The sequence below is a fragment of the Amia ocellicauda genome, chromosome 13, assembly GCF_036373705.1.
Source record: "Amia ocellicauda isolate fAmiCal2 chromosome 13, fAmiCal2.hap1, whole genome shotgun sequence".
Lineage (NCBI taxonomy): Eukaryota > Metazoa > Chordata > Actinopteri > Amiiformes > Amiidae > Amia > Amia ocellicauda.
The window spans coordinates 27,918,908-27,933,070 of NC_089862.1; the positions used below are offsets into that span (position 1 = coordinate 27,918,908).

General features: G+C 34.8%; 1 protein-coding gene across 1 annotated transcript in view; it reads left to right on the forward strand.

The window, feature by feature from the left end:
- The window catches only part of LOC136766688 (phospholipid-transporting ATPase ABCA1), a 287,811-nt gene that overhangs the window by 232,630 nt on the left and 41,018 nt on the right, over positions 1 to 14,163 (forward strand). The window contains exons 37-39 of the mRNA XM_066720398.1: positions 657 to 834; positions 3,938 to 4,053; positions 5,158 to 5,302. Of these exons, the coding sequence (XP_066576495.1) occupies positions 657 to 834; positions 3,938 to 4,053; positions 5,158 to 5,302 (439 nt within the window). The remainder of the gene's footprint in view (positions 1 to 656; positions 835 to 3,937; positions 4,054 to 5,157; positions 5,303 to 14,163) is intronic.

The following is a 14,163-nucleotide window of genomic DNA, read 5'->3' on the forward strand; positions in this document are numbered from 1 at the left end:
TTGATTTATTTGTGAAATTCTGAAATTCAGGATGTTTTTTACTATTTAGGAATACAAACAAATACTTAAATAGTAAAATAACCATTTTGGGAATAAACTTGCATTCATATTGTGTAGCTTAGTATGATATTAAATTAGTTTAGTATAACTCTTGTTATACATAATCTTTGTAGAGCCAAGAGACCCAGTTAGCAAGCTAAAGATGTTATTTTCAGGTCATGTTAATTTTTAATTTTTTGTAAAAAATGTTTTGCTGCAATCTTCAAGTAATGCCCTCAGCAGCTTCTAAGATAACTAAGCTCTTTTGATTTGTAATTTATAAAGGTTATGTTTCAAACCCAAGACTAGTAAAATGTAATTTACACAAGAAAGCCGGAAAAAGAGCATTGCACACATTAATTATAAATCAGCTAAAATCATAAAATTCCAAACAATTCATGGCACTTCACACTTATAAAAAAGAGCTTTAAAATGTCTCCAATCAACTAGCAATATCAAATGATGGTGCCAAACTGCGGAAAGAGCAAGAATCAATCAGAGCTTAACCACCTTTTATACTGATGCCCATTTCTTCTGTTTTGACAGATATATTGCTGAAAAAATGTCAGGCTTTCATTGAAGTGCGTGCTTTCTTTTTTTCCTTTCCCCTTTGGCAGGGCCACCACCTCCACAGATGTCGTGGTGTCAATTTGTGTGATATTTGCAATGTCGTTCATACCAGCCAGCTTTGTGCTTTTCCTGATCCAGGAGAGAGTCACCAAGGCCAAGCACCTGCAGTTCGTCAGCGGTGTGAACCCTGGTGTTTACTGGATAGCTAACTTTGCCTGGGATATGGTGAGCTCTTCAAACTCTTTTCCCTTTTGAAAGGCAAAGGGCCGCCTTGTAGGTAATCTGAAATGCATGAGGTGCATTAATCCATTCTATTCACTTTACTCTGTAGCTGCATACAGAGAATCCCCAAGTATCACAAGTACTGTGTTTGACATTTTTGGTTGTTGTTGTTGTTGTTGCTTTGTTTTCTGGGGGGGATTTAGTATCATTATAATAACAGCTTCTTATAAGTTTAATTGAAGAAAACCACTCTCCATGCATGCCACTAAGTAGGTGTTATATATGTGAATGCAGGTCACTTATGTTTGCAGTAAAACTAAATAAATGTGAACAATTTGACAAAAAATAAAATATTACTATGCAAGCAATTAAATGGCTTTTGTCAGAAGTTGTTTTTGATGACATTTGTTGGCTTTAATTTTCATATTTTAAACCTTTTTCAGTCTCTGGAATTTACTGTTATGGAGTTTTATTAATGGGATGGAAAACTGTCACATTTAATGGGAGAAATACAAAAGCTCTTGAGATCGCTTTCCACCATTTGCTAATTAATTTCTTTAGCTCTACATCTCAATGCTAGCAGCAAGGTTTTATTATTTATTTTAGATTATTTTAATTATGCTAAATACACACATGCCCTGTTTACACTTAAAGCTTGTACCTGAGGTTGATTTACTGAAAAGCATGGTTTTGCCATTTAAAAGTTTAAAACTAATTTAACATTTTAGCTTTTGTATTAGTATACAGTCCTTTGCAAAATGTAAAGCTAAACAAAATAACAGTGATTAGTTTATTAATAACAATTTGAATTAACATAGCTTTTAATTTTGTATTAATTGTTTAATTAAACAAGCTTTCAAAAATATGTGTTGACAGGAAAGGAAGAGAGATATTGGTATATTGTTTTCTTTTTCTTTTTCAGTCATGACCATTAGTATAATAAATACAATGCAAATGTTTTAGGCAGTTGTGAAAAAATGCTGTAATGTAAGAATGCTTTCAAAAATAGACATGTTAATAGTTTATATTTATCAATGAACAAAATGCAAAGTGAGTGAATAGAAGAAAAATCTACATCAAATCAATATTTGGTGTGACCACCCTTTGCCTTCAAAACAGCATCAATTCTTCTAGATACACTTGCACACAGTGTTTGAAGGAACTCGGCAGGTAGGTTGGCCCAAACATCTTGGAGAACTAAGCACAGTTCTTCTGTGGATTTAGGCAGCCTCAGTTGCTTCTCACTCTTCATGTAATCCCTGACAGACTCAATGATGTTGAGATCAGGGCTCTGTGGGGGTCATACCATCACTTCCAGCACTTCTTGTTCTTCTTTATTTTGAAGATAGTTCTTAATGACGGTCGCTGTATGTTTGGGGTGGTTGTCATGGTGCAGAATAAATTTTGGTTCAGTCATATGCCTCCCTGATGTCATTGTATGATGGATAAGTATCTGCCTGTACTTCTCAGCATTGAGGAGACCATTAATTTTGACCAAATCCCCAACTCCATTTGCAGAAATGCACCCCCAAACTTGCAAGGAACCTCCACCATGCTTCACTGTTGCCTGCAGACACTCATTCGTGTACTGCTCTCCAGCCCTTCAGCGAACAAACTGCCTTCTGCTACAGCCAAATATTTCACATTTTGACTCATCAGTCCAGAGCACCTGCTGCCATTTTTCTCCACCCCAGTTCCTGTGTTTTCATGCATAGTTGAGTTGCTTGGCCTTGTTGCCATGTTGGAGGTATGGCTTTTTGGCCGCACATCTTCCATAAAGGACACTTCTGACCAGACTTCTCCGGACAGTAGATGGGTGTACCAGGGTCCCACTGTTTTCTGCCAGTTCTGAGCTGATGGCACTGCTGGACATCTTCTGATTGTGAAGGGAAGTAAGCATGATGTGTCTTTCATCTGCTGCAGTAAGTTTCCTTGGCCGACCACTGTGTCTACGGTCCTCAACATTGCTTGTTTCTTTGTGCTTCTTCAAAAGAGCTTGGACAGCACATCTGGAAACCCCTGTCTGCCTTGAAATTTCTGCCTGGGAGAGACCTTGCTGATGCAGTTTAACTACCTTGTGTCTTGTTGCTGTGTTCAGTCTTGCCATGGTGCATGACTTTTGACAGTAAACTGTCTTCAGCTGCCTTGGTATAATTGTTTAATCATACACCTGACTATATGCCTACAAAATCCCTGAGTTTGTGCAAGTGTACTTAGAAGAATTGATGCTGTTTTGAAGGCAATGGGCAAATATGGATTTGATGTAGATGTTTCTTCTGTTCAATCACTTTGCATTCTGTTAATTGATAAATATAATCTATTAACATGTCTATTTTTGAAAGCATTTTTTCACACCTGCCTACAACATTTGCACAGTACTGTATATATATATATATATATATATATATATATATATATATATATATATATGGCTAGTGTTCTTGACAAATGGGCGAGTGCATGTGTAGTGACACCAAGAGAACAGTGCAGGTCTGAATGCTTTACCCCTACAGTGAGGGGGGTCTGGAGGCTCTGTTATGCTGTGGGGGGCATTTTCCTGGCATGGTTTGGGTCCACTTGTCCCCTTAGAGGGAAGGGTCACTGCAAATCATTACACAGTTGTCACCTTTATCCTATGGTGAAACATTTCTATCCTGATGGGAGTGGTCTCTTCCAGGATGACAATGCCCCATCCACAGGGCACAACGAGTCACTCAATGGTTTGATGAGACACCAAATGAGGGAATATCTTTTAGAAGAATAGTGTTCATCCCTCCACTAGAGTCCAGAGACTCGTAGAATCTGTGCCAAGAGCATTGAAGCTGTTCTGGCGGCTCGTGGTGGCCCAACACCTTACTGAGACACTTTATGTTGTTTTTTCCTTTAATTTGTCACCTGTTTGTGTGTATGTGTGTGTGTGTGTATATATATATATATATATATATATATGAAAATGAATAATAAATTAATTCTAAAAACCGTGCTGGGACCTTTTTTTGACTGAAAATTTCATGAATACTATACATTGAAATGTCATGTTTTATGGGGCTCTTATACGTGACCTATATAACTAACACTATGTCGGTATTTGTCCTTCCTTTTATAGTGTAATTACATCATCCCATGTTTGATAGTGATTATCATCTTCCTGTGCTTCCAACAAAAAGCATACGTCTCTAGTGATAACTTGCCAGCATTGATCCTTCTTTTAATTCTTTATGGGTAAGTCCAACATGTATACTTTATTAGTGGTAGTTGTGGTATTACTACAGATGTTTATACTAGTTTATTTGTTGCTACGTTCATGATCTTAGTTAAATAAATTATGAAATCATATAACCTAGCTGTTAGTTACAATGTATCAATGTTCCTGAATCAAGTTGTCTGTTTGTTAAATAAGGATGTGTATACTCCTCCATAAATAAATAAATGCATACATACAATAACAAAACAAGCAAACAACAGGCAGACAACTTAACCATCTGGACAAACGATTGTTTGTTCTGCTCAATCTTAGTCTTTCTCTAGCTGTTATTGTTGAGAAGAGATTATTGTTGTCAGAAGTGCAATGTTTGGTGTTTTTTAGGGGGGTTAAAAAGCTGAAAATATTACTGTAGGATCAAAATACTGAAAGACTTTGGCAGAAATGTTTCTGTTAATGAAAATATTGGCATTGAACTGTATGCTTGCAATATTTCTGGTTTTATTGCTCAGAAATGTGTGCTTTTTGGAAAAGAGCTCCAGTCTCTTTTCATATAAACCCATCACTCTCAGAGCCTGAACTCGGACATTGAATTAAATTTGTGATGGGCTGTAACTGATGTAAATTAATAACAGCCATAACCTTAGTTGAGGAATTTAAAATCCAATCAGCTAAGCCTCTTGGTAAATGAGAGATTTTATTCCCAGCAGATGGATTGCTACACCATCGCTACGATTTTGTAGTTCTAAATGATTCAGTGCAATAGTATTACGGTAAAAAGCCTGAATTTGAAAGCCAATTATAATCAAGTAATATGATAATGAAAGTGAATTATGCTGGGTAGGTCTTTCTTTATTTATCATTTTAGTCCAGATGATGATTATTACAATGATTATTATTCAACCTATCTTAAGCTAATACTTTGCAAAAGATTAGGTGTGGAGAGCACACAGTGGCCAGTACAAAATATTTTACACATTCAAAACGGTCTTCAAAGCGACCTCACTATGAATGGTGTTGTCCTGTATGAGAATGAAACCTATGCAAGAAAACAAAGAAAACACAACAAAGATCTTCAGAAGTGTATTGTACACATGTAACCTGTTTTCATTTCCATTTTTCAGGTGGTCTATCACCCCCCTTATGTATCCAGCATCATTCCTGTTCAGTATCCCCAGCACGGCCTATGTTGTACTTACATGTGTAAACCTTTTCATTGGAATTAATGGGAGTGTGGCTACGTTTGTAATGGAACTGTTTAATGATGAGGTGAGTATCTACCCCAGACTTCAGCTACCAGCATGTATAAACCATCAACCTCATTGTCACCCTTAGTCGATCCTCCCCTTGATTTTCCCACTTACCTCCATCTGTATCTAGTGGTTCTTTTCCAGGTTACTCCAGCAAAGTTTTTGATGTCTTCCCCCCAACTTCTCTTTGATCTTGTCCAATGCAATTCTATGCATTCTAAATTTCCGTCTCCTGTCTGAACAAATAAATAGAGAGCGATAGAGAGAAAGGGAGAGAGAGAGAGAGGAGAGAGTTTAATCAAAATTTTAACTGCCTATTACATTTGTCATTTCATGTTCTGCTACAAATCCAGACAGTTCTTTGTTCAACATACTGGTCCCCTTTGGGGATGTGTGGTTACTTTTGCAGACAATAGACGATTCAGTATCTTTCAATTTGTTTGTATCTCAAGTGATACAGCAATTTTGCTTTCATATTAAGTAGATGGACAACTTTTAAACATGCACTAGTAATATTAGTAAATGGTTTAATAAATAATATCTGTGAATAGAGCAATCATGTCTCTTAAAATGTAATCTTAATGTGGTCTTGGTCTTCATATCCTTTTCACATTTACACCTACTTCAATAAGAATCAACTGCCAGTCTGTGTTGTTTTTGTTGGCATTTGACCTTGTGTTATATGTTTTGTCATGTCAAGTCTTTTTTTTTTTCACATTTCAACATTTCATTTTATAGAGCTCTTTTTCGCAAGCATAAATATGTATGAAGCACCATGCTACTTTTGGGTTACTGAGGTTATTGGTGCTGTGGTTATTTATTGTTAAAATTTTAAATGACTGTTGTTGTTAACTGTGATTTAGTACTGGCTTGTCTTGTGTTTTAATAGATCGTGTGTATGCTTTTCTTTCTGGCTCAAACCACCAAATGTTTGGATGAGATGCCATTCTCTATACCATATGGATGTAATACCTAGCAGCACATAGCTTCAAGCAGCCCAAACAATATAACACTAATTAACTAAGTAAATCTAAGAATATATTATGCTAATTATGTACAGCACAATTCTACATTTCCTGTTGTATATGTACATGAGATATAAAACAAATGGGGGGAGTCTGTTTTTCTTCTCTGGAAATGTAGTACCTGACAGTATCAGCAAGAAACCTTTATGAATAACTTCTGGTGCTAATTATCTGTAAATGACCAAATGGTCTCACAATCTGTAAAAAAAAATGCAAACAAACAGGCTGTCACATATATTTAATTGACTGATTTCTTCTTTATCCTACTAAAAGTGTTTATATCTGCTGGAACTAACTGCCTCCATAAATTTAGCTTCCAGTCTTTCCTAAATCATTAGTTTGCTGCAGTTGCCATTATAAAGAAGATCGCTTTTTGCAGAGAGAAGTTAACAGGTTACATTTTGCCATCATCCAAAGTTGTTTTCTTTATTCACCAAATCATTAACTTTCAGCATTTTTCATCATACAGAGGATATTTTTAACAAGTACTGAGGGGTTCATAATTTGACATAATCAAAAATAGTGTTGTTATTGATTTAGAAGAAAGGAGTGTTTTATCTTGGCTTGAAGTGCTGATTTAGACTTAGAACTCACATTGTTTTGTTTTATCTCTAAGGATATATCTTGCATTCTTCAAACTTTAAAGTTTTGAGAATCTTACTTTTTTCTTTATTTTTTGACACTTTATTTTTTCCCTGTATTTTGTGGAATGTTTAAACTTCATGTCTCGTTCAAAGAATTGGCTTTTTAAAATCATGTTCTCTTGCTTTACATTTGTCTCCCTTCATCTCTGTTTGCATATAGAAACTAAAGAAACATTTAAGATAATGTATGTGTTAGACAACAATTGTTTCCACTAAAAGGAACAATACCAATTATTTGGACAGATATAATTCTATTACTATAATAATGAGAGTTAAAGTGTCTAAAATGTTCACAAAAATGGCTTTACTATGACTCAACAAGGTATTTTAAATTAAAACTATTTCCTAAGTTTGATAATGAAACTAAATATTATTATTATTATTATTATTATTATTATTATTATTATTATTATTATTATTATTATTATTATTATTAATAATAATAATAATAATAATAATAATAATATTATAAAGTTTAGCTTTTAATTATATTTATTTGAAAGATAGTGTTTCATCCATTAGCTAAATTTAATTAGGAAGAAACTGGGATTAGGCTGGGGAAGTTTGGAGAACATTTTAAATGCAAAGATCTAACTCACACTGTTAGAGTCTCTTGCAAAAATATGATTTTTAAGCCAAAAATTTAATAATTAATTACAATTAATAATGCAAATTATGAGCGTACAGTCTGTATAATTACTTTGTCTTAATGGCGAATAATTTTCCCAGTTATAAATTCAAGTTGGCCTTTTAATAATTTATGGAATTAAAAATTGAAATGGTTGATTGTTTTAAATAAAAGACAAATAAAACTAAAACTTTTTAGTTTTCTTTAAATTTAAACCTCCAAAATTTGAAGATTTATACATTTTGCCTCAAGTGCAATGAATGCATACATTTTGTCATCAATGAAAATACTGGCCCTACAGGGTGCAGGGTCTTCTTGTATTTGTTCTACCTGTTCTCTCAGATATATAATTGGACCAATTATAAAATAGATTAAACAGATTAAGCACTGTTTCAAGGTTGGAAGCAATTGCGGGGACCTTTAACACCTACAGAAATGCATAGGGGCATATAGGTCAAGCAACAATACCCAAAATGAGGCTATAATTAAGGCTTTTATTTGTTTCCTGCTTTTTTACAGTGAATAAAAATCCCTTCATATTATTACATTATGTTCACTCCTTGAAATGCTATTCATCCAGCCAACTGTACATAATATGTGCTCCCTGAAGCAGAGAAAGGGTCCCTGATAAGTTAATTTGGACCCCTGCCTCCCTAAATGAAAATAATTAGGACCGGATCAAAGCCAAGGAGTTTAGATGGTGCATAAGTGATGATCATGAAGAGAACGGTATTTCAAAGTGGTTCAAAAAGGTAACTTTGACACCCATTGAGAGAGACCCTTTTTTCATAATGTTCACAAGGCTAAGAAGCATCTGAGAATTTTAATTTTATCCAGGTTTGTCTGTTTTATTTTTATTTTTTATTTTTTTTACCCTCTCCCCCGGCATTTTAATTCTGACTAATATAGGCATAGAAAAACTAAACAAATGTGTATGTAGTTGTTCTTCATCAAGAATGGCAGTCTTATCTGATGAGGTCTGGGCAGTGTACCAGGAGTAAGGTGATTCATTAAATGACTTTCCCAAGCGAGATCCACTGACTTTGAACTTTATCAAATATATTTTCAAATTCTAAATGAGGAATTTAACATCCAAACTGCACAATTTGTATTTTTTTTTTGGCTAGGTTTGGTTTTGTTACTTTGTTTGTTTGCAGCTGAATCACTTCAAAGATCAAACAAGAAAGCTGCAAATCTAAGGAGACAACTGTTCCCAAAAGTTTGGCACAGTGTTATAAGGAATGGGTAAATGTGTTACAAAAGTATTTCAGGTGGAATTATGATCATTTAAACTTCCACTTCTGATGTTAGAACACCAGCAAAATAGCTATGCACCAGTGCCATTAGCCTCTCTGTGAAGATGTACAATATGTTAACCCTCACATCTTCCAATCTGTCGTGTCTTTTGACTATCCAAGAAGCTTTACATTTGCACAAACAGTGCTGAGCTCTGCCCACTATAGTCTTGCTTTGACTCTTTGCATTAGCCATACTGCTACAGAATACATTGTACCCCCAGCTCTGCTGACCTGATTAGCATGGGACAGCTTATTATTGGAAATCTTGTGGAAACAAATACCAGTGAAAGACAGGATTGTCAGTTTGTATATCCTGGCAGTGGTTTTATGAATCAAACAACAACAGAAAAAAACTGTCATGGCATATCTACAGGATAATCTGAAAATACTGTCTATGTTTATGCATAAACCCCAATGTATTTACCTGCCAAGGTTATTGTTGACTGTGTACAAAGCCCTGTCATATAACTCCGAGGGTCAATGAAAACAAGTGTGAGTCACTCAAATTGCTGTCAGCTCAATGCAAATGAGAAGCGGAAACTAAGACAGTATTCTACCTTTATAACATAGCATTTTACATTTCTTAAATAGTTGTTGCATAAGGAAGCTCTTATAAAATGTGCACAATATCCTCGCTTGCAAAATATTTAAGGTTTAAAGAAGTATATATTGATAATTATATTTTGGAGTTTACGCAAATAAACAGTAAATGGTTTCCTCACAGAGGAGACTCGCTCTAGTATGGAGTGTATTGCCCCCCTTATTTCACTGGGATCCTTCCAGGTGAAGCTCTGTGATGAGAAAGTTGTTTATACAGGAAAAAAAGACATGTCTATCAGACTTTTGGACTTTCTATTTCCTTATCTGGGAAACATGGACCCATACCTTGGCTGTGTTAAATTGCTTGACAAATTAAACTGTCTCAGATAAATAATGAACATCAAATGCCAAGACTAGACGTGAAATACTAGAGAGAAGCTGGGCCGACAGGAAGAGAAGCGATGATGATTAATGTACAGTGGGAAGATCAGGTAATGCCTATTTTAGATATCAGATCATTAAAACCAATAATTCAAACATGTTCAAAATCCACAAGGTTGTTAAAGAAAACAGTAACAGGACAACAAATGTGGCTTCATGAAGACTTTATTTTAGACTGAAACTCATCAAGAAAACCATGAAGAAACATGAAGCTCACAAAGCACCCAACATTTGTCAGCACACCCCATTCTTGCTAACATGGGACTGGAACCCATAGCCACTGCAGGAATCACAGCTCTATCCAGCGGAACAACACTTTGCAAGACAGATGTCATCTTGGAACACAACAAAGAAAAATCATCATCATCTGTGTTCTTGTGTCGAGCACTGCTGTGTTTTTATAGCGGATCTAGATTAATAAATCATGGCTTTTCTGTAACGGTCTGGAATGTTCATGTACAGCATGAGAAGCAGTACCAGCAGGATATCACACAGCTGCTGAACGCCCCAATTTTATCAGGAGGTAGATTTTCCAGAATATTTTTCCCACCCTGCTGATTCTATCAAACATATCTCAGCTTGTGTGCGTGAGACAGTGTCAAAATCAATCCAGCCTTCATGAATCACACACTCACGCAGACAGCCTAAGGATGACTGTGGATCTGTTGGGCTAAGAAATTCTCGGAGCTGAAAGAATGTCTTATGAATAATGCTGTGTCATTGATTAAATCTTTTTATATATAAAGAGGAAAGAAAAGGAATACAGTGAGCACTCTTTCCCTGACCCTTGCTACCATGGGCGTTCCTGATGGACAAATAAGTGTGATGATTTCATGAAACGTCAGTTTGTTGTTAGCCATTTTCAGACATAACCAATTTTAACCTTAGACATTTGGCAAGTTTGTAACTAAGGCCATAGGAGCAGTAGCGCTGGTATAGTAATGGCCAGAAAACCACATAGAAGATGGAAATATGAGATCAGAAGCTTTCCTTGCATGACCTGGAAACAAGTGGATAAAATCTTGGGGAGGCCTTCATTCACAAAGGCTGCTAATGATGATAATACAGTTTTTTCTCACCCTTCATTTGAAACAATGTTAATCTGCAAGTGGGGATATAGTGGAGAGTATACACAAGTTTATGGCCTATATCCACTATATCCACCTATATTGCACGCATGTACCCACTTAAGTTATAGCTGAACAATGCTCTTCCATCACATTTGTTTGTAATAATATATCTGTGTTTATAAATGTATTCATGTCTTTACCAGGGGAAGACAGTTATGAGCCCTGGGTTCTGATTGGCCACAGTGGATTATAGCAACTGCTTGCATCCAGTAGAATACATGTTTTTTCTTCCCATCTTCCTGTTTTTATATGGTAAATTCAATCTTGAATCACACACTTACGCAGACAGCCTAATCTCTGTTGCTTGTCACATTCACTTTCTTTGACACTATGGACAAGTGTTATATAGGACAAAAGTTGGAGGAAGCTTCACAGACTCATTTTGGCCCATATTAGTTTTTTATTAGTTCGCTTATTGTAAGGTTTTTATCATTTTTTTATTTGGCAACCAAGGGCTTCCTTGTATTATTATAACAATTATGAGACTATAAATAAAATCTGATACAATGATAATTGTATGTTTCTATATTACAAAAAGGTTTAGAGAGACCCTGTAGGGAAATTAAAGTTGTGGATGGAAGTGATTTTGTGTCCATGAAATAATACTGATTATTTACAGAATATTCAATTGTGGAATTGCTTTGAAAATTCATCTGTATGGACAAAATTCTGAGTAAAGAGGACAATCTGACAGTTCTCCATTCATTAAATTACCCTTTAAGTCTCTGCATTTTATCAATTGTTAATTATCACTGCAGCAGAATAAAAGCAGACCGACCCATTTCTGTGTCAAAATATATTAGAGATCATATTCTTTCACTTTAGCTTCTATCAGTTACTTTATATGGTATGGTCTTGTTTTTTTCTAGTATCCGCTTGGTTCAAAATATTTTGTTATATGATATTAAATAATAATTCAAATTATTTTCTGATTCATAAAAAATCTATTTCAATTTTCATAAAACTGCTATACTGTCGTTATGTGAAAATGGACCTACATTTAATTTTTTTATGCATTGTTTTAAATCTTTTTATGAATATGCAAGTGGTATAAAGGGTCCTTTCAAGGTTTGTTTTCATTATTCATGCAGGGTTCTATAATGCTATGGTAAAAGTCAGTACAGCCAGAAAAGTTGAAATAATCTCAGTCTCAGTATTTGTATGTTTTTATATTTTACTATGACCTTTTGTGACTCTTCCTTCTATCTCTGATATAGCCAGGAATGTTTTGAATTTTAATTTGAGTGTGTCAGAGTGCTGTTGTTTTTTTCTTCATATTTTTAATGTAATCCTTAAGGATTTCGTACAAAAAGGTTGTGAAAGACTGAGGAATGAACAGCTGTCACATTTTTCATCTTCATATTCATATGCTAGGTTACATTTTATATATATATGCACACACTACTGGTCAAAAGTTTTAGAACACCTCAATTTTTCCAATTTTAATAGAAATGTACACAGTTTAATGTCTGACAGACCCCTCTGGTACCCTTAAAGGGGCACCAGATCCATGTGCTTGCCAAGTGTTTGGTATCCCATGAAATCTGAGACTCTCACCTTTCTAACGATATGAAGCATACTCCCCCTGCATTTACGCCCCCTCCCCTCCGCATTCTGAAATGGGGGGGTGCGGGGATACTTGGTCTGAGTAGGAATACAAAATCTCAGAAAATATTCACAATTTTTCTGGAACCAGACAGTCTACTGATCAAAACAAGACCATCCACGTTTTGGTAGAAGCAACACACACCCATAAAGAGCTCAAAATGTCAAGATTGAAAATTCTGTTTACAGAATACTAATACACAATTATTTTACATAATTGGATCTGAACTTCTCTGTGTTTGATAGAACATCAAAAATCTACTGGATTAATGTTGTTCTGAACAAAACAAGCCTATTTGCAATGAAATACGATCAAAACTGAGTGATCTGTGACTGAATGAGACCCTTTCAAATGATGTGCGCATTGTAGGAGTACAGTGTAACTTCTATGTACAGGAGCTGCGCATAACACTGCCAAATAATGCTTTAGAGGGTGTAGTAACACAGCATATAACTCTGAAATGTACATTATTTTTCAGTTTTTGGTAACAATGTTCTAATGTCCTCAACGAGCCACCGTATAAATTTAATCATTTATGCACCAAATATTTGTTGCATTTGTGTAGTTAAAACAGTGGAACTGTTAGGCAGTATATAAAAACCTACTACCTGCCTCAGCAATCACTTACATTCCTATTTAATAAAAAAAAACTACATTTTTAAAATCATCAGTGCTGTAATTTTAATGACTCAATTAAGGTTATTCATCCCATATATGTGAACTTTTTTTGAAAACCATGAATGTAGCCAGCTTTCGTATAAATAAGTAAATAATAGATGTGTTGTTTACATGTAATCTGTGGCTGCAGATGTGCATCATAGCTGTGAAATGAATAAAGGATTTCGAGAAACATCAAGCTGTTCTAAATTAATTTCAAGAGTAACAGTTTGCATTGTTAAAATTTCAGGTTTCATGAAGTTTCAGATTTATTCACAGAAGTTACATTTCTTCTAAGTTGCCACAAAGTGTTGTAGTCATTTTATTTTCAGTGTGCCTTATAAAAAAAGTGTGTGTGTGTGTATATATATATATATATATATATATATATTTGTAGAAATCAGAAGAATAATAATAAAAATCATTATACAATTTTATTCTTACATCAAGATATAGCCAACAGTTAAGATACCATAGATTTAGGTTTTCTTTGTATGTTAAACTTCTTTTGAAGACTGCCCTGATAAAAATGCATGCATAATAAATGGCCTCACTTTGAACACGATGCCGAAGCAGAAGTGCCATTATTATTTGTTTAATAATGTAAGTGGTCTTGAAATCAAGCTAGCAGCTTACAGTCAGAGACTGCCTTTCATTTCTACTTCATTTAATTAATTAAGGCTTGTGTGCTCTAAAATATATCACTGTTCATTAGTAACTACAGGAGAGGAAAAATTTAGTCACATGCCATAATCATAAAAGCTTATCCAGAAACACTTCAACAGTCATGCAAACCTGACAATTAAGTTTCCTTATAGGGTGAAAATGATATTTCCTAGCAAAGAGCACAACGTTACATAATATAGCTTTGTAACCCTGTGATTGGAATGAACAAACCAATCTGGTTGAAC